Below are 27500 nucleotides of genomic sequence, written 5' to 3' on the forward strand. Positions count from 1 at the left end.
TCTTTGCTGTCACGAATACAGACAATAATACGATTTCTCTATACACACACCATGGTAAAAGCTCCAGAATATGTCTCTGTTCGCCTTGTGCAATAAATACGTAAATATGACTATAACAACAAGCTGGCGAATAATAAGGCTGATTGAAATATGTTTTTATCTCTTTGGTGGTTCATTCTCCCTATTTCCTTCTGAAGGGTGCCTGCCTGTGTGTGTGTGTGTGTGTGTGTGTGTGTGTGTGTGTGTGTGTATGTGTGTGTGTGTGTGTATGTCTCCGCAGGGTATGCTGGGGTAAAGCAAGGCTGGAGTGATAGCTAGCAGTGGTGGTAGTGGTGGTGGTGGTGGTATAATTTTTAGTTTTGTGGTTTATCTGTTTATTGGTGATGTTTATAGTGGTGCTCGTGGTGTTTTGACATAGAGGTTGTCGTGATGGTGTTGTGCCATTGGTATATTTACATGTGTTAATGGATGCGTCGTAGAGTTGAGTGGTGATGCGTGCTATGGTGTGTATGGTAATGAGGGAAGTGGTGGTGGTGGATGTGACAGTGTGATATATATTATAGCGCTGATATGTGTGGTGGTGTGGCGGTGTATATGGTGATGAGGGTGGTGGTGGTGGTGGTGGGGGGGATGATGGAGGTGGTAGCCATAGCCGCCACCTGGACGCTATGTAGATTGGGCGTTACTGTGGCTTGTTCAGGAGAGAAGCGGGCTGGACGCTGCAAATTGGCGAGACCGCCCGGGTCCTGGACACGTCCTCACTACACACACACACACACACACACACACACACACACACACACACACACACACACACACACACACACACACACACACACACACACACACACACACACACACACACACACACACACACACATATATACAGAGAGAGAGAGAGAAACACACACACACACACACACACAGAGAGAGAGAGAGAGAGAGAGAGAGAGAGAGAGAGAGAGAGAGTTATCTGGAGCAGCAAACTTATTCTTTCATCCACATCTGTGTTATCTGCTACTCATCATCTCTCTCTCTTGTTTATTTCATAGACAGAACAAAACAAGTTGAGATATTGTCTTTTAATAAGTCTGTGCCGCCGTTCTCTTTTATTATTTGGATGCAGTATTCAATAGGATTCTTATGGTAATATTTTTTCCACAAGTTATTTTCTTCCTCCTTTCATCTGCCAGCATCATGTCTAATATCTTTTGTTTTCTCCATGGAAAAAAAAGATAAGAAAAGATTAAGAAATATGCTGTCTCCTTCCTCACTCCCAGTATGAAGCGTTCAGTTAATGACAGAAATGTTCATATGTTTTTTACTTCTCTTATGTTGCTATTCCAATGTTAGTTGTATACCTGAATACTGTGGCATTAATGTGCAGGGCCTTTAGTAGTGTTGGTACAGGACAGGTTGTGTTACTGTAGGTAGGTACTTTTGTGAAAGGAGGCTTTGTGTTTCCGTATCAAAGGGAGGTGGTGAGTTATTATGTGTGCACAAGGAAGAACCGAGTCGCTGCAACAATAGTACCATCTCCAAAGAAAGTCCAGTTCGGTACACCTGTTAGACTTCAGGGAAATAGCGGGATGTGTGGGCTGCTCAGGGTAAAGCCGTGCTGTTGAGAGAGAGAGAGAGAGAGAGAGAGAGAGAGAGAGAGAGAGAGAGAGAGAGAGAGAGAGAGAGAGAGAGATCAAGTATGTAGTCGTTTGATATTTTGTTTTCTAGCTCACATTCTCATTTTATTCCCGGCAATGATTCTACGTATACACTATAAGCTCTTGGTTCGTGCTTACATTACCTGCCTCGATTCATCACACCGCCAGGTTCATTATTTCTCATTTATCAAAACATTGGGTTGTGTACTAAGCACCCCGTCATTAGAGAGAGAGAGAGAGAGAGAGAGAGAGAGAGAGAGAGAGAGAGAGAGAGACGAAACAAAAGAGGCAGGGGGCGCACGTAGAGGGCAGCAGTGTGGCTTGAAGGACCCCCAGGAGAGTGGCCAGCCAGCCGTGTGTGTAATTGCAATACAATGTTCTCCCACTCAGGCTCGTAAATCACAAGGCCGGGAAATATGTTTGGTAACGTGTATGGATGGTTGTCTTACAGCCTGGGAGGAGGAGGACGGGGTGAGGGAAGCGGCAAGTTGTGAAGAAGACACACCATGGTAGAATGATGAAGAGAAGAAGTGAGGGAGGGAGGAGAGAAATGAAAGGAAGGGGGAGAAAGAGCATGGGATAAAAAGACGAAGAGTTTCAAGAGAGGTTGAGGAAAAAGAAGTACACCATCAGGAAGAAGGGGAGGAGAAGGAAGATGGGGATAAAGGAGAGGGAAAAGAATGGATTGGAGGGAAAGATAAAAGAGAGAGAGAGAGAGAGAGAGAGAGAGAGAGAGAGAGAGAGAGAGAGAGAGAGAGAGAGAGAGAGAGAGAGAGAGAGAGAGAGACGGACGTAAAGCCTCTAAGGAAGAAAGATTCGAAGTAGCAGATGGGGGAATGGAGTAATCTTGCCGAGAAGTGAAGATTTAGTGGGATAAAAAGGGGGAAGAAAAAGGAAACAGTACGCAGTGAAAAGATAAGGAAGTGGGGGATGGACACCGGACACAGGAGGAGAAATTCGTTTCTTGTGGGAGCCCCGAGGGAGGGAACGAAGGAGGGTGAAAGAGAGGACAGTGGTGGGGACGGATGTGCGGGACTGATTGTTAGATACCAGCGGTGAAAAACGGTATAGGAGGAGGAGGAGGAGGAGGAGGAAGAGAAGAGGACAAATACCTGGGAAGAAAGGAAGAAATACAAGAAGAGAAGGGATAATAATGAGATCCCTTCAATATTCCGTGTAGCGTCTTGATTCATTACGCAGTGCTCTTCTTCCTCGTATACACAGTCGCTGGGTTTATGTGTACGTGTGTGCGTATATGTAGACATCTGGTGATTCTGTATGCGACGTTCTTACTGGGCTATATATGTATTTTTTTTTTTTCCATCTCACTGTGTCTATCTGTGCGTGTCTCGTTGGGGTCCTTTGGGTGATGGTAGGTGGGTGGGTAAGTGGGCAATGTTGAGAGGTGCTTGCTTTGATACTGGACTTGGCGGTGGTGTGGTGGTTAAGGGCGAGTTGGGATAGGTGGGTGTGGGGATACGTGGCGTTGCGGGAAGGGAGGGAGAGGGAGGTTGTTGCCTGTGTTTACCCATCAACGGCGTGACTCCGGGCGTGAGGCATCCGTGAGGAATGGGTTAATTTACAGGACTTAGGAAGTGCTGGCGTGGAGAGAGAGAGAGAGAGAGAGAGAGAGAGAGAGAGAGAGAGAGAGAGAGAGAGAGAGAGAGAGAGAGAGAGTTACATATTACACAACTGAAAGATTTTTAATTAAGTGACCATTTTTCACCGGCGTCAGTATATTGTTTTGATATATGCCTGTCGTATTTATGCGTCAAATACTCTCGTTTTTCGTGTTATTGAGTAAATAACCATCAAGTAATTTATGTATACATTTCTTTACAGTGTGAATAAGTGTTGTGAAAAATCCAATGCTGTAAAAAGTTCGAAAAAAAACTTTAGTGAATGGAAAAAAGTATAATAGAAAGAAAGAAAGAACTAGTGAAATAAATGTGTCGTGGTTGGTAAAGGTATCGCAGTATAGTGGTGAAGGCGTCACTGCGCGTCCCTCTGTGTCATGAAGCCCGAGGATCGGCCGGCCAGATGACGTGAGGCGCCCCTAGGCGGTAACCCCAGGCTGCCAAGACCCGCGGCCGCCGCGGGGGAGTGTCTGCATCACAGTAAGGTTGCATGTTTGAAAGGTTGGTAGTTAACCGTGTCTGTGGTCTTCCCCCCCTACAGCAGGGAGCAGGATGCGGCCCGGAGCACCATGTGCTGGCTCCGTCCCGGCCCCCCCGCTGCTGACACCCTTCCTCCTGCTCCTGCTGGCTGTCGTTTGTACCGCCGTCAGCGCAAGTAAGTACTTTGTCTTGTTGGGGTGTTGCTTTGGGTCTCGTTGGTACACTGTCGACCGTTGGCTATTGAGATCGGTGATGTGTGTGTCATTGTTTGGGGAGCCACTGTATCGTGTGCAAAGGACCTCGCAGGGTGACCGTTGAGGAAGGCACTAAACCGTAACGGTGTGTGAGTCAGTGCCATGTGAAGCGCGGGCTGCACAAACAGGCGACGTCCTGCTCTTGCTGCTGTGCACGGTGTCAGACAGAGAGCTTCGAGGAAGGACGAATCGTAATCATTCATTAAGCTGCCAACCCTTTGTTTACTTGGTGCGTCACAAGAGGGAGAGAGTTAATGACGGGAACGTCAGGGAAGTGACCTTCATTAAGCGCGAGGGAAGACCGAGAAACTCATTGACAGAGGCGCCAGCTCTCCTATTTCTTCATCACGGAGTTCATGAAGGAGTTTGCATGGCACTCCTAGGTGAGGTACGGGAAGGAAGGCGCGCACAGTGGCGCAGCAGGGAGTGAATAATGCACGAATGAATTGTTGGCGACATGATCATTCAGCGCTAACTTTTTTTTTTACATGCCATCATGAGATATTGCATGTTTTATTATTATTAAATGTAGCGAACACACACACACACACACACACACACACACACACACACACACACACACACACACACACACACACACACACACACACACACACACACACACACACACACACACACACACACACACACACACACACACACAGAGGAACGCAAAATGATGCACAGAAAAAAAAAAGAGAAAGTCATCCCCGTCTTGAATTATAACTTGAGCCCAGTGACCTTTTCGGTGGTGGTGATGTGTGGAGGCAAGTGGATGGCTGGGTTGCTCCAAGCGAGTGTTGCCTTATGGGGGCTGCGGGGAACTGATAAGACGGCGGGGCGACGGCCTCTCATTTGCGCTGTGGACTGCTGGTACGAAGAGAGGGAGAAAAAAAGAATAAACAAAAAGAAAACGAAAAAAAAAAGATAAATTGCACAGTATATATAGACACACAAAAAGGCGCTGCAAAATATAAACATGAAAATAACGCCGAAATAACGTATGGCAACAGAAATAACAGTTAAAAATGACAAATTGTTCTCCTAACTTATCACCCATTCACGCGATAAATACAAAACACCGCGTAAAAAAATGGGAAACGGAAAAGGAAACAAGAGAAAGGTAACTACATCAAGGAAAAATGCAGGAGAGAAAGTGTATCGGGTAAGTGGAGTCTGACACTTTATTGAATTTCTGTGGTGGAGGCACCTGAGTGATGATGACGCGGGAAGCACAAGAGTGGTATTAAAGGGAAAATTGAAGACGGTGGGGGATGAGGATGGGCGGAAGGAGAGGATAGATTAACGCCATGTAGGAAGTGAATTAAGGAAAGAAATAAGGGAGCGTGTTCGTGGTAGGGAACGAAAATACGTTGGGGAAAGTCGACATTAAAAGGGAAGTTTGTGAAAATTTCAAATATTCAAGTAATAAAGGCAATGTAAGAGTGAAAAGACGTAAAAACATCTTGGAGGCAATCAGGTGTCTTATAAATAAGTAACGAGAACAATAAAACTTGAAGATTGATATTGAAAGCGAAAAGAGAAAGGAAAGAGTTAAGAAAAATAAGGATAATGATGTCAACATTTTAACATAGATGATGAATAATGAAAATGGCTATTCACTCATAAAATAGTGAAAGAAAAAACAGTGCATTATGAAGAAAGGTAACTTGACAATACAGTTGCATTGATTGAGGATGATACATGACACAACGCGTGGAAAGAAGGAAAGACTGACACACAACAGAACACAAGTACAAGGAAATGCTTTCTTTCTCTTCTACAGCGTTTGTAAATAGAAACAGAATCACTATGACTAAAAAAGTAAAACTAGAATCACGGTAATAACAGAATAGGAAAACGATAATTTGAAAAAGGAGATAAGCCGAGATGTGAAGGAGAAAATAGTGGCGACGGCCATGAATAAATACTTTAGAATACCCGACAGCAGGAGGATCGCACGCTCTGCCAAAAGCTCCCGGGAGAAAACGTTATTCATAAAGAGACACGCCGTTCATTTCGCATTGAATATACACAAAAGCAGGGCCTTAACTCGGAGACATGCAGACAGTCAGCCGTGGGTGTGAGTTATGACCTGAATTGGGACAGCATATGTAAGTACGAGTATAACAGTGGGGAGACTGCGTGTGTGTCTGCATGCATGTCTGTGTGTGTGTGTGTGTGTGTGTGTGTGTGTGTGTGTGTGTGTGTGTGTGTGTGTGTGTGTGTGTAAAGCAGAATAGAGCCTTTGTGGATAGATGAAGGAGAATCGTGCATCGAGGTGGAAAGGCCTTGCGCGTTCCACCACCTCCACCACCAGTACCACCACCAACCAACCAGATGAACAAGTGTCCCTGGGACGTAATATCTGGCGTGTCCCTCTATCTTGAACATCAGTGGTATTAGGCCTTTTATGTGGTGATGGTCGTCGTCATTGTTCTGTGGGGCTGGTATGGATCCCCTCTTGTAATCCAGCGGCTAGTTGCTGTGTCTTGGTGCAGTGGAGCCAGCGTTATTGTGTACGTGTTTACTTATAGTGGGGTGGGAGGGGGGACAAGAGGGGCGAAGAGATGGACAAGGAGAGCTAGAATGAGGGGATGAGGAGATGGATAAGAGAGAGGAGAAGGAGGAGAAGGAGGACGAGGAAAGGGAAAGGAGGATGAGGACGAGGAGGAGGAGTAAGATAGTCTATCGCTTCAGCGTCTGTATCCGGAGGCAGGTATTCCAGGTGTGATAAATATTCATGTGAACGGACGGATGACGCTTCTCCGCGGTGTGTGTGTGTGTGTGTGTGTGTGTGTGTGTGTGTGTGTCTGGCTATAGAGAAATGTAGTGAAGTGAATAACAACGTACAGTTTTGTGTTATAACTATTTTCCTTTTTTTAATTTGGTGTTGTACTTCGGGAAGATTGATTACCGGGATGGAATAAGGAGGCTGTCTGGTGCAGATGGATGGGGAGGCAGCAGTAATTATGAGGCAGCACCAGTAAGTGTGGTGCTCCTGCGAGATGGTTCCAGATGACGCCATATTGCTTGGTAATTGAAACAGTTCATCAGCGCTTGGTATCTGCTTGTACACTTCGCTGGCGCGGTGTATTGTGACACCGAGGAAGCGTAGGGAGGCGGAAGCGAAGGAGGCAGACGAGGATGGAAGGAAAGTAATCAAGGAAGACTACGAACATCTTTCATTAACTTCATATCCGCCTCTTCTCCTCGTCCTGCCATCATAACTTCTTTTCTGTCTCTCTCTCTCTCTCTCTCTCTCTCTCTCTCTCTCTCTCTCTCTCTCCAACCATTTCTGCCTTTACTCCCATCGTCTCCCTCTTATCATCAGCTATAACATTATATTTCCTCAACGCTTACCCGGCTGTTCCTTCCTCGTCCTTTCCACCGCCACCAAAATTAGCTTCATAGAACTTGATATCAATAAACCGCGAAGAGCCACATCTATTAATACTCCTTTTCTTTACAATATCCATCCACCACCACTAACCCCTCGTCTTCCTACACCACCACCACCACTACTCGTTCTCTAACACCGCCACACCACCACCAGTCACCACCTTCAGATTCACTCGTCGCTGTCATCATCACCTTCATCACTATCATCGCTCTGCATCAAATTAAACCATTCACCTGGTCTGCGTGTGGCTTTCGTACCTGGTCTATCATTATCGAATAGGAATAAATCGGTATCCTGAACTCATTAAGCCTTCAACGGTGGCACCACAATCCAGGTGATGCAGGCAGGTAGCGGCGGACAGGTGGCGCATGTCAACGGGGTGGGGGATTAACCATGCATTTTACGTAAGCAGTGTGTCATCGCGGGTGGATAATGTGTGTTTGGCAGCCTAGAGGACAATACTTCATGGGGAAAATAAACTGCTGATTAAAACTACTTTTCCTGTGAGCGGTGTTAGAAGCTGGGGAAGTTGTCAGTACTGAACGTGTAATGAAGAGCCGATACTGAATTTGTAAAGCCATTTATTGTGCACTGCAATACTGAGCTTGGAAACCACAGTGCCTGATTATCCCTCGTCTATCTGGCTAAAGGAATAAATGAAGCCGGTTTGTGGATAGCTTAGTATCATTACTCTTTTATTTATACTCATATCTGAAAGGAGGTTTACGTTATCGTTCAGGGAAGATACCATGTTCAAAATCACAGAAAAAAACATATTTAATCCAGTGTTTAGAAGATTTCCTATTGGTACAAATTTTACCTAACAATCTATGTAAAACACACACACACACACACACACACACACACACACACACACACACACACACACACACACACACACACACACACACACACACACACACACACACACACACACACACACACACACACACACACACACACACACACACACACACACACACATTGTTTTCAGTCATTATTCTTGTAACCATATGCATAGTGCGCACTATACTGTGTACCTCGTATTTTGTATGGAAAGGGGACATGAAAGGATCACATGTTCCATCCCAGTGGAATTCACGTACTTCGCTGATGAGAAATGTAGTGTGGGACAATATTAATTGAGTTATCCTTAATCTTAGTGTTCCCTTAATGAGCCAGTACTGCGGATGCTGATGAGAGAAATGGTATGAGGTGCGTTTAAGTGGATAAGGATATTGACTCCCCGGGTTTTGCCTTCTCCTATATTCCTTACTTTCGGTTAGTTAAAGTAGTTTACCAACTAGCTATTTTCATCTTGAGTAGCTATTGATAGTTGTTCAAAGATAGTTTGTAGGAAAACAATACTATTTTTTAATGTTACAACGTTAACGTTTTACTGACAGTTATACTTGAAAAGATGTTGACGGAAATAAGAAAAATGCTCTCAGATCATTGAATAAGAATAGAAATCCGATGCTGACCTCATATAAATTTAGAAGCTGTTAAAGCTTATTCTCAGTAAAAAAAAAAAAATGTTTTCTACTAACAAAACTGTTGTACGAAAGTTAAAAAAAAAAATGCCACTGAAGAATGCTTTGATGAAGACGGAACGAGATTATAAAGCGGCACTTGCATGGAAAAAAAAATATTGCAGAGCACTTATTCAGGCAATAAGGCTGAAACTTGGACCTTTAAAACAAGGAATTAATATGAATAAAAAGGGAGAAAAAAAGAGATTATGAGCGCAATATTTAGGAACAAAATCTGGAAAGAAAAACAAATCACAAAAAGGGTCAAGTGAAACATATATGAAGCTCCGATACATAAAGATAAGAGCTCTAAGCTGCATTAGAACGAGAACGCTACAGAAAACTGTGAACTCGTTAGGGTGTTAATGGAGGGTCGAAACTCCACCGGCGGGTCATAGACCTTAATGGGCTGACGAAAAACTGTGCCATTCCATTGAAGGCTTCATCTCTCCCTCTGTCGCCTCGCCGAGAGAAAGCTGGCGGAACGGGAGACGAAAATGACAGTAGGGAGGCTTGCTGGGGGGAATTGGTCCATTAGCATAAAGTGTCTCAAATTAGACACGCAAGTTTAATTTCCACTATCCTCCTCCTCTTCCTCTCCCTCTCTCTAACTCGTCCCTCCCTCTCCTACCTGTATGTGTGTGTGTGTGTCTGTGTGTGGGTTAGTGATTGGGTGTAAATGTGTGGGTGTATCATCATTACTAGTCATTCCAAAGCCACTGATTCCCTTATCATTGTTCAGAAGCCAATGTTCAGCCCCATAATGTTTTGCTTACAGTGCTTTCCATCTCATCTCACCACCTCCTTCGTAGTCTTCCTTCAGTGCACCAATATCTGTCAAGTTTGTGGGGAGTCAGTCAACAGCTAAGGTGCGCGAATGTAGAGACAAATCACCAACTCGTAACATAGTGCTACTGTAATATATGGATTCAAATTCAACTACAAACCATGTGCTTTACATACTAGTAATCCTCACCTGGGTAATGAACACCTTTCCAATGCTAATGAGGGTGACGGGTAGCTAGTCAATGCGCCGCAGTCCCAACCTATCCTCCCAGACATATGTACACAGCCGTCTCCTCCGCGGCAGCAGCATAGACAGGTCAGCGGGGTGGACAGGGGAGAAAATAATAAACTTAACTGAGGTGCAGGAAGGGGAGCAAAGGGAACTAATGGGTTTTCCCGAAGAATGAGGTAGGGGAAAAGAACGGGGAGCGGCTGATGGGGAAGCGAGGAAAGAAGGGAAAGAAACAACGTGCAATGTAAAGGGTAGAATATAGTTGTGCCGCATTATTGTTAAATTGTTCAGGTTTTTGTACTTTTAACTACTTGGGTACATGACTCTCTCTCTCTCTCTCTCTCTCTCTCTCTCTCTCTCTCTCTCTCTCTCTCTCTCTCTCTCTCTCTCTCTCTCTCTCTCTCTCTCTCTCTCACTCACACAGTACACACACACACTACACACACACACACACACACACACACACACACACACACACACACCACACCTATTCCCCTCCATTTCTCCTAGTCTGTAATGCCATTGTAAGCACGCAGAACTGGTCCATTTGAAAGATTACCAGAAGAGAGAGAGAGAGAGAGAGAGAGAGAGAGAGAGAGAGAGAGAGAGAGAGAGAGAGAGAAAGGCTGACGATGGAGCAATATACTGAGTGGGCGCGTCAGTGGCATCCATAGAAGGAAAGAGCAGAGAAGGATAAGGGACATGTCTAGGTGGGAAGCCGGACTAGTGGGCGGCATAGGTGTGTGGGTAAGACAAGGTAATTGGGTAGGTTGATTGGCTTGCATATGGTTACAGAGAGAGAGAGAGAGAGAGAGAGAGAGAGAGAGAGAGAGAGAGAGAGAGAGAGAGAGAGAGAGAGAGAGAGAGAAGAGGCCGCAGACTGACGTGATGGGACACAGACTGAGAACAGAGAGCCATCAAGTGTCCTCTCTGGTACAAATTGAACTTCGGGAGCGTCAGCTGGTGGAGGTGAACGGAAAGGTAGGTCGGGCCCCGGGGATGGCAGGTGCTGGTGACGTGGTGGCAGCGGCGGTGTTGAGGGGACGGGGGAAAGAAATAACGAGGCCTGACTGGAGTTTTGCAGACGTGTGTGGTGGGCCTGGTGGCGTGCCTGCGTGCGTGTCGGTGTTGTGGCGTTGTGGTGAGTGGTTGGCTGGATGTCCAGGTGTGCTGGGATGCTTGGGTGATTGGTGGTGTTGATGGTGGTGGTGGTGGTGGTGGTGGTGAGGACGAGAATTTTGGTGGACGTTCTGTATGTTTTGTGTTGCTCCTACATTTTTTTTTCTTTTGCATTCATTAAATACTACTACTACTACTACTACTACTACTACTACTACTACTACTACTACTACTACTACTACTACTACTACTACTACTACTACTACTACTACTACTTTTATATCGCTGCCAATACTATTAGGTTAACAGCATCCAGCCATTACTAACGATCTTTTTGCTTTTTAAAATATAACTATGAAAAGAAGAAAAAAAGTAGATAGAACCAGAGAAAAATGAATAAACATGTCGAGACCGAGTATGTAGTGGGCGACTTGCCTTATCAAATTACAGCTGTTAATTGCCCCTGCATGGAAAATGAATATGAAATAGGTAGTAGAAGAATTGAATAGCTTAGTATTTAGAGCAGCATTATTTAGAGAGGACGATGGTGAACGATCAGAATATCTTAAATATTTATAGAAATAGATGACTCTACGTTGCCTGCGATGTTTGTGTTGTAAGGACATCAATATTTACTAGAGCAATTTTTTTTTTTTTAATTCTACTCCTTTTAAAACAAATATCGTAGACTTTCATCACAGGTTGACTTGTGTTTACGGAATCCTTTGAAAAGATCACCCTCATTAGAAAACAAAGCGTGTAAAAACAAAGGTTCAAGACTGATGAAGGTGTCGCTAGGTCATGTAGGGGGAAGATGGGGAGGAGGGAGAAATGTGGTAAGGGTATAGTAAGACTGTGGTGAGGCTTAAGTGAACTCGTGTGTGGTGAAGCAGTGGTAAGGCTGTATGCATGTTCTGGTGGTTTAGTGAGGTTATAGTGAGGTTAGTAGTTGTAAGACAGTGCTAAGGTTGTCTTGAGGCTGTGGTGAGGCTCTAGTATTGGTGTGGTGATGGAGGTTATGAAGTTAATTGTTGTGAGGCAGTGATAAGGTTGTGATGAGGCTGTGGTGAGGGTCTAATAAGGGTGTGGTGATGGAGGTTATGGTGTGATTGGTTTTGTAAGGGGTTTAAAGGTTGTGGTGAGGCTGTGGTGATGGCTAGTTGCTATGAGGCTGTATAAAGGTTGTGGTGAAGTTGTGGTGAGGGTCTAGTAAAGGTGTAGTGATGGCGTTAGTGCGGGTGTGATGAGAGGAGTAGAGGCAGATTGTTGTGAGTGTTAGTGGTGTCATTCTCTTCATTCCCTCAGCATCACGCACCTGCACACCTCCTTCCTCCTTGCAGATTACATGACACTATTTAACCGCTACGAATTCATACCTCTCTCTCTCTCTCTCTCTCTCTCTCTCTCTCTCTCTCTCTCTCTCTCTCTCTCTCTCTCTCTCTCTCTCTCGCTCTCTCTCTCGCTCTCCTCATTTTTTTTTAATTCCGGAATGCCTGTCCAACACATTCCCATTCGTTATTCAATTGTAATCATCTCCTACCTGTAACAAATAACACATGCGCTTGAGCTACAGGGTGAAATACAAGCAGCCACACAACCTCACCCACTCTTCCACCCAACAAGCCGACCCTCTCCACACACACGCTCAAGAATTCCCTTTATGTCCGATATTGTTTTCCCAAGTTTCATCCGCGTTTCATTTGCTTTCATAAAGTTAAATATTATCATGGCCAGACTTAGTTTACATTCTTCCACGCGAGAAAAAAGAAAAATATTCCTTGCTTCCGAAAACCCGCCTCGTGCTGTTAACCTTAACCCGTTTTCATTATACCTTTCCTCCTTCCTCCCTTTAAAGTGGCAGGAGCGTTAACTGTGTTCCAGTGAGGCTAATGGAAATAATGAGGTTCCAGCGAGTTGCACACCTCTCCCCATGTTAGTTCAAAATTTATTAAACTATCCAATGGCCTTTAGAAACTGTGGCTCCTTCAGGTACACTCGCTGGAGTACTGAGGCGGAGGAATGTGTGGGTGTGTATGGGTGGGTGAGTGGGTGGGCGGGAGAGTATCTTTACAATCCCCATTGACAAACCCAACATTGGACAATGGTTCAGGGAAGGTACTGAGGAGCGCGATGGAATAATCTAGTCATCCAAGACAAAGTAAAGGAAGAAAGAGCTGCGCTCTGGAAGGGGCTGAGATATGATGATCCTGTGCAGTGCGTGGGAGGCCGTCAGTGGCTCAGCGTGTACGTAGAAAGCAAGCCAAACGTGGGAGGATGTAATGGTTTAACATGAGAGAAAAGAACAAAAGAGAGAGAGAGAGAGAGAGAAAGAGAAAGAAAGAGAGTTTTACCCTTTCATCTTTTTTCCCACTGTTCTCAATCTTAAGTATAACCATGTTTGCCTGAACGAAAACCTGAGTATCCATAACGTAAATAAAACACTATAGTGAGATCAATCTACAGTGTTCGTCCCTCTCCTTCTGTAGCTCCACCATAGCGTTACATAACCACTCCCAGCCCACCCAGGTGTGCGGCTCTTCATTAATATCAAAGTAGAATACCTGAAGATCTCACCTCGTTAAATACTGGGCTCGCTAAACGCATACGATTCATTATTCCTTCCACCTCCCTCAAGTCTTATGCTGAATTGTCATATATTATGATATGTATATTCATAAGATTCATGGGATGGAAAGACTGGTTGGATTTAATATGAGGAAAAAGATATGATGCCAAAAGAACTGCAGGTAGGAATGAACGCACGCGCCGCTCAGCTTAAACGGATCTTCTCCTCAGATTTAGCCTTTCCCGGTCCCTCTCCCAAAAATTGGTTCCTCTTCCAAATGTTCCAAGGAGGGAGGCGGGGCTGGGGAGGGGGAGGGAGGGGAGAAAAATGGGGTGACACGGGGGATGCAATTCATTTTTGGCACAGCTGGTCCAGGGTGGGGGACATTTGCCGCCTGGAGAGGGAGGCCCAGAGATGTTATCCTCGAATAGAGAAAATTTCTGGCCCACTTCCTCCCGCGCCGCGCCTGCCTCGTGTCCTCCAGCTTTCATTTGATTTCGCTGTTGTGTCTCACGTCCACGTTTATTTTGCTCTCATTTCGTTATCTACTTATTCATTTCTATTTTGCTCCTTTTTTTTTTTTGTCCTTCTTTTGTCTAAATTGTGTTTTGTGTTAATTTAGTGTTACATATTTTTTTTATTCTATTGTTTCGTATCTCTCTCTCTCTCTCTCTCTCTCTCTCTCTCTCTCTCTCTCTCTCTCTCTCTCTCTCTCTCTCTCTCTCTCTCTCTCTCTCTCTCTCTCTCTCTCTCTCTCTCTCTCTCTCTCTCTATTTTTCACGCGTTGTTTGCAGCTTTGTTCTCACTCTCGTGTGTGTGTGTGTGTGTGTGTGTGTGTGTGTGTGTGTGTGTGTGTGTGTGTGTCTGTGTGTGGGTGTGTGTGTCTGTGTGTGTGTGTGTGTGTCGGACCCATCAGTTTGTGAGGACAGCTGTACCATCCTTAATTGTCTTGGGAGGGCACTCTTGTATTTTTCCTTTGTCGTTTTTTTTTTTTTTCTATCATCCCCCTTCGTTCGTCCCTCCTTTAACTGACTTTTTACTCCATGTGTACACTTATATCGCCCTCGTCTGTGTTCTGTGCCCCGGGGGACGTACGCTCTAATTGATATGGCCTATTTCCTGGCTGTTCCAAACACACAAATGACAAAGTTCAGACTCTCGCAGCATCCATCACGCCTCACCCCTCATACCTCGCCTCCTTCAGGTGTGAGTTTGTGCCTCCTCCTCCTCCTCCTCCTCCTTTCCTCCTCCCTCTGCTCCCAACATCTGCTCATGTCTTTCTCTTTGTTCTATATTTGTTAATGTTGTGTTCCATTAAAGCATGCAGTGTTAGTCTTACATCATCGTTCACATTATCATGAAACTCTCTTCCCACATCCTCACCGCTGGGAACATTACAATTACCACTACATTTTTTTTTTACTCTCTCTCTCTCTCTCTCTCTCTCTCTCTCTCTCTCTCTCTCTCTCTCTCTCTCTCTCTCTCTCTCTCTCTCTCTCTCTCTCTCTCTCTCTCTCTCTCTCTCTCTCTCTCTCTCTCTCTCTCTCTCTCTCTCTGCAGCACGAGGAAAGAGTAAAAGAATCCCAAGAAAGACTGTATTATATGGCTGCTATTATATTGTTTTTTCCTAATTTGACTTGGTAAATTTGCCAAACTTTCGAAACATTACACGTTTGAGTAAAATTACCGTCAGCTCTTTAGATTGAAACTCGTGCTTACATACAGTGAGAAAGAGAATGAAAACGAAGCTCCTTATGATCTTTTGATGTGTTTTACTAATAATCGAGTCCAGAGTTACGTTACCGGCTGCTGACAGGAATGGGATGGGGAAAGGTTTAGGTGACGAGCTAGAGGACTGGATGGCGGCACTCCTGACCTGCCACGATGGGATGTCTGGGAGGGGGGTATGCTGAAGGAGAGGAGGTGAGGGGGAAAACATTGCGGTCTGTAGGTATGCATGTGTGTGTGTGTGTGTGTGTGTGTGTGTGTGTGTGTGTGTGTGTGTGTGTGTGTGTGTACATTTGGTCATCTCTATTTGTGCAACGTCGATTTTGGGCGCGCTGCACTCACCCTCACTTCCCACATTTCTGTCCCGCCGCGACACAAATGGTAATATTGTGCGACATATGAATCCCTCCACAACAACTGCTTTCTGTGTTATGTGCCATCGCCACTGAGGATTTATAAACCACACACGTCTGCGTGATGACGAATAGCACTGCACTTAGAAATTCCTGAAGAAAACAAATAAATGCCAGAGAGAGAGAGAGAGAGAGAGAGAGAGAGAGAGAGAGAGAGAGAATACAAACCACATTTTGCTCTATCAGAGGCGGCGTGCCTATAAAGCTAGGCTCGTCAATTCCACGGGCGGAGGGATTCTGGTACTGTGCAGATAACGGCGCAGGTGTTTTTTTTTTAGCGTTAATAATTATTGTACTGCGCTATACTCTTTATACGACTGTGGCCGGGCGCTTATTCCGGTCTTAGTGTGTCGCTCCTTTCTAAATATCTAATATTTTTTAATTGTACAGACGGCTCCCTATTTAATGAGGTAGTTTTCTTTTCTATATTTCTGACAAAATTAACATTCGTCATTTATTCGTGGCTGCGATCAACGGTTTGAGGTGTCTCTGATTTGTGTGTTAGATTGCTTTCTTCACATGCTTGCAAAGAGAATAATGGGTTAAATTATACAAAGATGGTAAACAGTATGAGACCAAGTGTGATTTTAGCTCTTTAAGATTAAACGTACAAAACAAGAAGGGAGTGAAGATGGGGAGGTGGACATGGAATAGCTTTGAAAATGGTGCTGCTTAGTCTACACGTCACGATTTTCGCCAATGATATTTACCTATTAGAATTTCTTGAGTTGACATGTCGCTCTAGCTAAAAATATGGATAGGAAGGCTGCTTCATGAAATAGAGAGGCGTTTGTTCATGTTGACATTAAAACTTAACCCCCACCCGTTGTGCTGGAGGCTGTGTAGGATGTCACCAGCAACTGTTGGAAATCCTTTAATTCTTTATTTCTGTCAGTTTATGACATTGCTCATGTTATACAAAAGAAACTTCTCCATTTATATTTGAAGAGATAGAGCAAATGTTTAAGGTTTCCTCTGTCTGTATATGTGTTTAATTTTGAAATCACATAACTGGTCTTTTAATTATTAGCTACTGAACAGCTTGCATTATGTTTTCAAAAGTAAAAAGTTCCGTTTCACTAAGGAATTTTTAACACGTAAGAGGAAAACTTATTTAATAACTTGTTTTATTTTACTTTTTTTTATTCATCAGAAAAGCTTCGAGAACACGAGCGACAGTTACAGTTCTGCACTCATTTCCTTATTTCGCAACCATTTTTTTTTTTTTATATATATATATATATTCGCTTATTTATTTATTTGTTTATTTTCTAAAAAATATCTGTAGCCTCTGGAGTCCCATTTGCTGAATGACATTTTCCACAATATTTTTTCCCTGATCGGTGTAGATTACGGTGGCTATGCTCGGCAGAGGTTAGTTAATAATAAATATTGGAATCGTCAACAAACTCGCGAGTAAATTTGATTAGTTCCAAACCAGTGCTGATCGTGTGAGTGGTGAATCTGATCAAGCAAAAACAGAACTTTGAAAAAATAACCAAATAAATAAAGGGAAACATTTTTCTGCTGAAAGGTCTCCATTGCAGCATGCCTGGCGGGAAAGTGTGCATCTCACCATCAACTCTAATTTGTGAAGGCTTTACAATTTTACAGTGAGGGCTGCAAGAGATTATTAACTATGATGTACGCAACTCAAGTACTTCTTAAAAGACATTATTTCTTTGATTCCTAAATAATGTTATGGCTTTGTATTTTCATTAATATTTTTTTCCTATTGGATCCATATTAGATATTGATATAATTCGTAATTAATCTTTCATCATCATTGCTTCGAGAGAGAGAGAGAGAGAGAGAGAGAGAGAGAGAGAGAGAGAGAGAGAGAGAAGGTGGGGAAGGGTGCAGGGAAGCATTTGGACGGGGAGAGCATGTGTTTGCAATTCGAAGAGGTTTCAACACCCACGTTCAAACACAGGTGTTGTTGTGTTGTTCTGGTAACTCTCGATACTAAACAGGCCTTGGTATGCTATGAACTCGTTATATGAAGCTTACATTTCGGCTTTTGTGCTTAAATCTTTAATAACTATGCTGTTAGTTCGTTCTTGTTATCATTGTCTTTGTTGTTGTTATTGTCGATGATGATGATGGTGTTACTGGTGTTGTTGTTTTGTCTGAGCGTGAAGTGGTGTTTGTATATCAGCCCGGTGCTCCAGTCTGGTGTATTTGTTTGAGGTTCGGGCCGGTGGTGATCTCTTGGTGCACGAAGGTTAAGTGGAAGGGAACCTGGATACGATTTTCTGTTATTTGATAAAGGATTCTTGGGGCTTAATGTCTGTCTGAATTTCGTATCTCTCTCTCTCTCTCTCTCTCTCTCTCTCTCTCTCTCTCTCTCTCTCTCTCTCTCTCTCTCTCTCTCTCTCTCTCTCTCTCTCTCTCTCTCACACACACACACACACACACACACACACACACACACACACACACACACACACACACACACACACACACACACACACACACACACACACACACACACACACACACACACACACACACACACACACACACACACACGGGGATGTGGAACAAAGAGAGACAAAGGAACTGAGAGCCATCGGCCAAACAACAAACTGTCTATAAATAAATACAATTGATTTAAAGATTACAGATCCTTTGAATTGCGACGGCACCCATTTATAAATCCAGGGAATACCAATGTGCCCACAAAGTGTAATCTTGATGTCGCTCTTGAAAATCTCTCCGCCTTGAAGAATAATGCGCGTCACGGAGTTCGCGGGAGACGATATCTGCAGCCGTCACTAGAAGTAAGGAAAGAAGAAAGGAAAGGAAAGGCTGGCAGATAACACGTCCAAGCCATGCCACAGCCGCCAGCTCCCTTTAATGTGAGGCGAATGTAGGTCGTGATGTTGCCTTCTCTCTGTCAGTCTGTCCATCAAGAGTTACCGAGTATTCGTTGTATAAGTGCCGGTGGTGGTGGTGGTGGTGGTGGTGGTGGTTTGGTGGTTTCCTGGTTGTGAGAGGTGATAAAGTTGTGGTTTTCCCTTTGATGTTGTTATTGTTGTTGTTGTTGATTCGTTTCCACTGTCTCTTATTTTTGTGGTTATTTGTTTTTGTTATTTTTTCATTCTTTTATTTTATTTTTCCTTCAATTAATGGATAAAGTTTTTTCCTTTACTCTCTCTCTCTCTCTCTCTCTCTCTCTCTCTCTCTCTCTCTCTCTCTCTCTCTCTCTCTCTCTCTCTCTCTCTCTCTCTCTCTCTCTCTCTCTCTCTCTCTCTCTCTCTCTCTCAACTCTTCCTTTAGGCGCCTTCTTTCAAAGAAGTTGTGACAAAGAAAGCCCGAGCTGTTTCCTCTTTAACAACACAGGGCTCTCCTTGTCTTGCCCCTCAACTACCTGCGTACATTTACCTGAACATGTAGGTACATCCCGTGCACGTAGGTAGGTAGGTATGCGTGTGTGTGCTTTTGTATGCAGACAGGGATGAAAGTTAAACCCTCGGAAAATATTGTTACATAAACGGCTGACGCTATATACGAGAGAGAGAGAGAGAGAGAGAGAGAGAGAGAGAGAGAGAGAGAGAGAGAGAGAGAGAGAGCAGTAGGAACATTCCATCAATTTAAGTTAGTGTGGCGGTGATGGTTCTTTTTTCCAGTCGGTAGCTCATTGAGATAAATCCTTTGTATTCTTTGGAGCACGGTGAAGAATGATGACGGCGGGGACGGCGGCACCACCTCGCCACACATTAAGGCGATCATACGGCTAGCAGCTCGCCTCTTTAACATTCAAGGAGCGACTGTAGCGTAAGAGGTAGCGTAGTACAGTACTTTGCAGATAACAAGCCAGGGAGGGAAGAGCATTACGGTCGCTCTACCATTGCCACCATTCGTTGAGGGCACCAAGTCTGACGTGTTTCACCAAGACCCCCACTGTGGCATCCCTTATGGCTCCAGGATCTTGAAGGCTTCTCCGCCCTCCAGGTACTCATCCGGTAATACGCACGTCCCTTGACAACGGCATTACCAAGTCTGTAATGGCGAGGGAAATTCACATTCATATGTATATTAACCTTTGACATATGTAATCAGCTATACTTGCACGGGTTGCGAGGTCACGACTCCCTGGCTGCTTGAGGTCTGTCTGCCTCGTGCTGTGTAGGTGAAGACAGTTCATGACGCGAAAATAAAGTTGTCCTCTTCATTCGTGATTCCATTCCTTGGTGTTTGTTCTTTATTACAGCCTTAGAATTTCAGCTTAGGGTGATTAGTCAGTGGGTGATCTTTATATGAGTATGAGTATTATATATTTTCATTGTCTAAAAAAGCAAAAATATATAGATAATGCCGGAAGAAGCCATTTGACCTGAACCTGCACGTGGCAGTCTTTGTTTGAATCGTATCTATTTGTTTCCACTTAATTGTCATCCAAGTCACAAATTTGTCCAATCTTCTCCCTAATGATGCACAACTTACAACGGGATTACTAAGCCATTGCATTTCATCTACCATTCCAATTCCTTTCTTATTTCTTATTTTCTTCTTAAATTATGTTCTTTTGTATATCAAATTTATTATTTTATGATCTCTCCGGACGAGTGATCTTGAGAATTGTGTTTACGTCATTCTTTTTATATCCAATCTACCACTTTATACACCGTACAGCTTCTTGATGATGCCGCTGCTTGTGGCGGTCAGTCGGTAACCTTTGGACTAAGCCACGTGGATGATAATTGAATGCTTCACGTTTTACCTCTTACGTTTTAAGTTTGATTTCATTTTTTTTTTTTTTTCTGAAGTGAGGATTTGCTTTCCTTTGTTATTTTTTGTGATTAAGAACAACGACCCGTAAGTCTTTCCAGGCCTTAGTATTGTATGCGAATGGTATTTGTTATAATCATGAGACCATTTCTTACCTTTTTTTTTTTTTTCTTTATTAAGGTTTATGAATTTTTCTTCTTATAACCAGTTCATAACTAGCCGTCTTTAAGAACACATTCAATATTGCATGAAGAATACAGCACAGTTGTTCCCAATTCGGTGCATTAAGTCAGCACACAGCACGGTAACACACGTACGTATATTTCCTTCAACACTCAGGCGGGGAGACAGGAGGTAGAGCAAGGGCGATAACAGACAGTTACAGACAGCTTGATGGACTTTGTATATTAGCAAAGTTGGCATTTAGTGTTACAACAAATACACAGTCTTTTTTCTTTTTTCAACAAAAGTTTATTGGGTCAGAGTTGTTGCCTTATACTATAAATTACTGGGACACAAGAACGTGAGTAACAAGAACACTTAGGACTTTGTTTTAGAGAAGTCTTACTTGTCATTCAGGTGTCCTGCTTCCTATCCTGAGAAACTCTCAATTCCCTCAGCAGATCTCGGAAAAGTGGCAGTGTGCAGTGGAGACACAGATGTGGTTCTAAACCATCTGACGAGTGATTCAGGATGAGGCTGCCTTGATAGAGGACCAGGTCCGAGAGCAGACATGAGTAGACTACCTGAAATACACACACACACACACACACACACACACACACACACACACACACACACACACACACACACACACACACACACACACACACACACACACACACACAGTGAGTTGGTGTGGCTGGTGCGGCGTCGGTCAATCAAGTTAGTGTTGAAGGCATTGGCACCTGCTGCCTATACATGTTTCCTTGCGCAATCTGAGTCTCTGAGTATTTCTTCAATTTGTTGGTATCTGATACGCGTAGGTGCTGATGTATTAGCTAATGTGAATATTTTCTGTACACATGCGCTTACCTTGTGTTACGGTAACACTGTAGTGATGCTGCTGCTGCACAATAAAGTGCAGGTATGTGTAATGCGTTGAGCGTGAGGATGTACGTGTCCGGCATTACCCGTCGCCTCCCCAGCGGACCCAAGGTTCCAAAATTAAAGGTTAAACTGCGTGTGTCTGGCCTCTCTGTGACCGGCGTGAGGCGCACCTCTTCAGCCTCCTCTCAGTTTCTCTGGGAATTTTCTGTTGCCTATGACAATTCCTCCCTTGAGATCAGAGCAGAAACGTGTCTCAATGATATATATATATATATATATATATATATATATATATATATATATATATATATATATATATATATATATATATATATATATATATATATATAATCCTGCCTTGCATTCTTGTAGGCTCGTCATCACGGCACAGCGGGCCGGCGCTCGCTATTCACGGAAGTAGTTAAGCAGCAAAGTTTACAGATAATTATACAGGATAAAATATATCTATTAAATGAGTTATTTTGAACAAATCATTAATTAGGTATAGTCATAAATCAGAATCATAAATATCATGAGACTGGTGGGCTTCCCAATTATATGTAATGCTTTGTAAGGCACACCTGTACCACTGCGGGGAAGAAGGTGTGTGTGTGTGTGTGTGTGTGTGTGTGTGTGTGTGTGTGTGTGTGTGTGTGTGTGTGTGTGTGTGTGTGTGTGTGTGTGTGTGTGTGTGTGTGTGTGTGTGTGTGTGTGTGTGTTTGTAACTGGTTTGTTTATCCACATCTATTCGAATATCATTGAGTGAACTTCTAGGTGCCTGCTATGCCTCCAAATTCCACGATTTTTTCATCATTTTTTCTTCAAAAGTTTTTGCTGTAAAGACGTCTTCGCATACGCAATTGAAAGCGAAAAGTAAAGGGATAATAACAGCAAAATGCAAGTTTATCATTGAAGATAAGATATGGAGGGCAATGGTCACCACCGACGCTCATTTCATTATCAAACTTTATCGCAGTGAAGTGTAATATTTGCATAATCACTGTAACCTATAACAGCCTGAATACTGTAGATGTAGAGAAACAGTACGTATTTGGAAATTTATTCATAAATGGATGTTGTTGGTTGCATCGACCTGTTTGTTTATAAGATTTTCATTTTGTTATTGAATACTTGAGTATTTCCAGAATTATTAACTGTATGGTTATTGAAATATGATAGAATTCTATGATAATAGAACAATGTAAAACCAAGTAATAACACACAAAAAAAAAAAAATCAAGCCATTGTGAAAGTATCAGTTGTCTGTCTGTGTTCTGGTTACAAATCCAAATGGACTGATATGAAACACTACTCTCTCACCACAGTTATTTTCAAGACCACACAGACGTTTAATCGGGTTCCCAATGGTCTTTCTTTTACTTACTATGTAGACATCTTGCTAGTCTCTCAGTGCAGTATTAGAAAAGCATTTGAAATTTTTGTGACTTCAATTGAACTTTTGTTTAAAGCAGTGGAAGTGCTGCCAGGTGTGTTTTATAATAAGGCCAATGGTGCAGTCTGATGCCTCTGTTCCTGATGAGCAAACCATAACAAGAACACTCCATGATCTGTCGAAGATATTCTGGAAACATAAAACTGCACAGGTGCCCATTTCTTGTGCATCTTTAGGCATAAATTTATATGATACCTTTTGAAACCGAAACATGTGTGCCTGTCACCTGAAGCCAGCATGTGTGGTGACGTGCTTTTGTTTCGGCTTTGGTATGGGTATTGTGGAATGTGTGGTGTGAGTGCAAGAGAATGAGTGGTCTAGGATATTTCCAGCAAAACGTTTTGTATCATAGTTGTTTCCTTTGAGCACGTCCGCAACAGCGTCCACCGCAATGCTGCATCTCTCCTGCTGCCGTACTGCTGCCGCCGCTGTTACTGCTGTGTACATTGCAATTAATACACTCCTGCTATGTGAATATTATTCTGATTACTATTATCTATTAATTTTTACAGTTAAAGGAAATCTCGGGTTGCTTTCCCGTTGTCAGTTTACAATATTCAAGTAAATAATCCACGGGCCATTACTATATTTCAAAATTAATTATTATTCACACACAGCAGCAGCAGCAGCAGAGGTATTTAATTTGCGATTCTTATTTATATACTTATATTTCATATTTATATTATATTAATTATTTATTTTGATACATGTTTATTTACTTTTAGTGTTTAAGTGTATTGATTCATTTATATAGTATTAACTGAATATGAACAGCCGTAGCAGGAGCAGCACCGGGAGGGCCAGGCTGCCAGTGATGGGCCGGGGGTGCCATGGCATCACAGGAGGGTCGGCACGCTCCCGCACAATTCTTGTTCTGTCTGCATACACTAAAGTTTACTTAATACCAACAAAGACTATGACAAATATCCCAATAAAATAACGGAAAAACTGCGTCGGGAAACCTGGCTCCTCTATGTGTGTGTGTGTGTGTGTGTGTGTGTGTGTGTGTGTGTGTGTGTGTGTGTGTGAGAGAGAGAGAGAGAGAGAGAGAGAGAGAGAGAGAGAGAGAGAGAGTAGTATATACTCGTAGATCATACCATGCCTAAGTCTTTGCGTTCCTCATACCAAACTTTTTTATTTTTATTTTGGCGCTCTTCCAAGCGAGCAATGACGTTCGTGTGTGTGTGTGTGTGTGTGTGTGTGTGTGTGTGTGTGTGTGTGTGTGTGTGTGTGTGTGTGTGTGTGTGTGTGTGTGTGTGTGTGTGTCCGGCTGACTGGGATATTGGAAAAGAACAAAAAATGTAGGGAAGTGTGTTTTGTGTAAATTCTGACCATAGATCTACCACGGCATCAGTATTTTTGTTGTCTATCTGCCCATTTAACTACCAGTAACTGTATATCTACACACACACACACACACACACACACACACACACACACACACACACACACACACACACACACACACACACACACACACACACACACACACACACACACACACACACACACACACACACTGAATCATAATACAGAAATGACGAAAAAAAATAAAATATACATATCTGTATATATACACCAAAAGTCAGAGGTCATGTGGCAGTGTCCCAGCGGTGTGGTGGCGGCGGTGGCAGCGGTGGGAAGCCGTGTGGTGGTGCATGGCGTGGCATCATGAATGTGGCGGCAGGACTCACTGGGGGTCGACGCCGGGGTGGTGTGGTGGCATGAGGGAGTTTTTTTTTTTTTTTTCTTTTTTTCGCCTGGCTATACGGGGACGTGGTTGGCGTGATGTGTGTGTGTGTGTGTGTGTGTGTGTGTGTGTGTGTGTGTGTGTGTGTGTGTAATATTGAGTTAGTTTAGTTTGGTGGTTTATTGTTTTTGGACATTAACAATAGTAGTAGTATTAGTTGGTGTTATTGTTGATAATGTTGCTCATACGATTATTCGATTTTACCTTTCCGAATTAAGTTGAACACACGTATAACAAATAAGTACGCGTTTTGTGATGTACTACTAGGTGGATTGAGTTTATTCGTCATTGCTTTAAACACACACACACACACACACACACACACACACACACACACACACACACACACACACACACACACACACACACACACACACACACACACACACACACATACAAGTAAGGATATTTTTTTTTCTCTTTCTTTTTCTGCCTGTGTGTTACTTCTTTTGTTCTTTCGTCTTCCCTTTCTTGCAATCCTGAAGTGCGCAGCAGGAGACGTGTAGGAACTGGGAATGAGTGGGAATAGGAGTGGTGGCAGGAATGGTACTGAGTGTTTAGGCGGCATAAAATATTGGCGGAAACACAAAATACTGCGAAATAAATACATCGCCGTTTCAAGTGTGATTAATATTCGCACCATCCGTGTCGCTTTTATTTATTTATCTATTTTTTTTTTCACCTCACCGCGACAATTAATACATTTCGGGTAGGCGCGAAATTACATTATGGAGATTATATTTACAAACATGACATTACTGAGGAACAACATGTGATAGGAGAAAAAAAATTATATGTATCTACAAACCTCTGTGCTTTGAAGTTTCATGCATTACGTATTTAGGTTTGGATTCAGATGAAGGTAAGACAAGACAAGACAAGACAAAGCTGAGAACAGATGTTAGATGAGGAAAAGAAAAAATGCGTGAGTTTGTGAGGAGGGAAACGTAATATCTCTCTCTCTCTCTCTCTCTCTCTCTCTCTCTCTCTCTCTCTCTCTCTCTCTCTCTCTCTCTCTCTCTCTCTCTCTCTCTCTCTCTCTCTCTCTCTCTCTCTCTCTCTCTCAGGCACACACTTTGCATCCCAACACAAGTCGAATCTTCTTTCTTTTTCCCCCAGCTGAGCTTTTTCCTTTACCCTGCTTGAGATTGCCTTCTTAGACTCTCCAGAAAAGGTTGGCTTCATGTTAGTGAGTGGCGTGGAATATGAACTCTTCACTTACTCTGCATATTCTATCTCTGCCTGTTAATGCGAGTGTGACGGTGATACTCTGATGCTGATTTTGTGTCTGCTTTGGTTTTAGTGACGCGTACGAGTGTGTAGTTGTGACATTGGTTTTGGTAGTTTGCTTTGAATAGAGTTGATAAGGATTTTTATGTAGGACGGAAAACTGACTAAGGGTAACATATAACTAATAAAAAGGCCCTCTTAGTTGTCACATAGTGATGGAAGAAATAAAAGTAATTACATGGAGTAGGAAAACCTCTGTCCTTTAGACTCTAAGGTCTCAACACACCCCTTTCATGTTGTTCGCACCTCACCCTTCACTGGCTTGTATCTAGTGTTTACCTACACCTTGATTGGTCGTAATGCTAAGCCACTCAAGGTAAATAGAGTTGAGCTGACACGCTGTTGAATTTAAAAGACTTTATAATTTTCTTTCTGTCACCTACGAATTCAAGTCCGACGACAAGGAACCACTTACTGTGACTTTAACCCCTTCAATACACATTTTTACCTTGAGATTTCCGTACGATTCGACCATTTTATTAATATTAAAAATGATTTATAGAGATCAGAAGATTAATAGCCACAGTCCTCACTATTCTAATCCTCCACATAAGTATCTGAAGCTGTATAAAATCACCGAATAGTAAGCAGAATGAATATGAAAATGCGTCATAGTACTGAAGGGGTTAAACAGAAATACTGAACGTGACACCTTTTTCAGAAAACAAATAAAACAGGAATATGAAACTCTTCAACTCGCCATAATCTTATCGATGGGAAATTTTGTCTCCGATCACCTCGTAAAGTAGGAGTTTATTCGCGTGAAGTGGTCATAACAACCGAGGGAGGAACCAATATTTAGAAGCTGCATAACCAGTATTTCATGTCCTTCATTTACAATACGGCGTTTTTTTACCTTTCCTTCCTCCCCACCGCGTAACACGTTTTGTCAACCATTAGTGGGTTGCCCTAGCGACGAGGGTGGGCCGAGGTATATACTCATAGATATTTGGCAAAAGTGGACGTGACCAAGACGGAGTGGAGGGCGGAGGGGACTAATGAAGACCGGGGAGGGTGTAGGGTAGCGACGGCCGCCCCGCTGAGCACCTCCCATTACCACCTCAATATTCCCAGTAATTATTTCGAGTGCCCGGTGTTATTGCCCCTGAACGGTCGTGTATGAAGGGCGTGTGCTTGATTACGTGTGTGTGTGTGTGTGTGTGTTAATGTTCACCATCACCTTCCTTCACACTTGCATTTTCATTCCCTATCCATAAATCTTCCTTCAGCTTATCACTGTCTGCAGTATTATCACTTGTTACATTCCCAGCCATGCGTTTTAAGTGTCGCATTAGGAACTGTAGTAAAAATAATGAAGGGGGCGCCTAAACATCCCTTCCTCCAACTGTACGTACAATTTCCTTCCAAGCTTGAGTCGCTAACACATTCCACATGCCCTCATTAATGTAATCCCT

General features: G+C 43.2%; 1 protein-coding gene and 1 long non-coding RNA gene across 15 annotated transcripts in view; both read left to right on the forward strand.

The window, feature by feature from the left end:
* LOC123520771 overlaps positions 1–3532 on the forward strand; it is a 79814-nt gene extending 76282 nt beyond the window's left edge. The window contains exon 2 of the long non-coding RNA XR_006679370.1: positions 3501–3532. This is a non-coding gene — a long non-coding RNA (uncharacterized LOC123520771). The remainder of the gene's footprint in view (positions 1–3500) is intronic.
* LOC123520769 (tyrosine-protein phosphatase Lar-like) overlaps positions 1–27500 on the forward strand; it is a 924035-nt gene that overhangs the window by 497093 nt on the left and 399442 nt on the right. For all 14 annotated transcript variants that reach the window (XM_045283347.1, XM_045283346.1, XM_045283354.1 and 11 more), the window contains one exon: positions 3837–3950. In XM_045283347.1, the coding sequence (XP_045139282.1) occupies positions 3837–3950 (114 nt within the window). The remainder of the gene's footprint in view (positions 1–3836; positions 3951–27500) is intronic.

This window comes from Portunus trituberculatus, chromosome 47 (assembly GCF_017591435.1).
Source record: "Portunus trituberculatus isolate SZX2019 chromosome 47, ASM1759143v1, whole genome shotgun sequence".
Lineage (NCBI taxonomy): Eukaryota > Metazoa > Arthropoda > Malacostraca > Decapoda > Portunidae > Portunus > Portunus trituberculatus.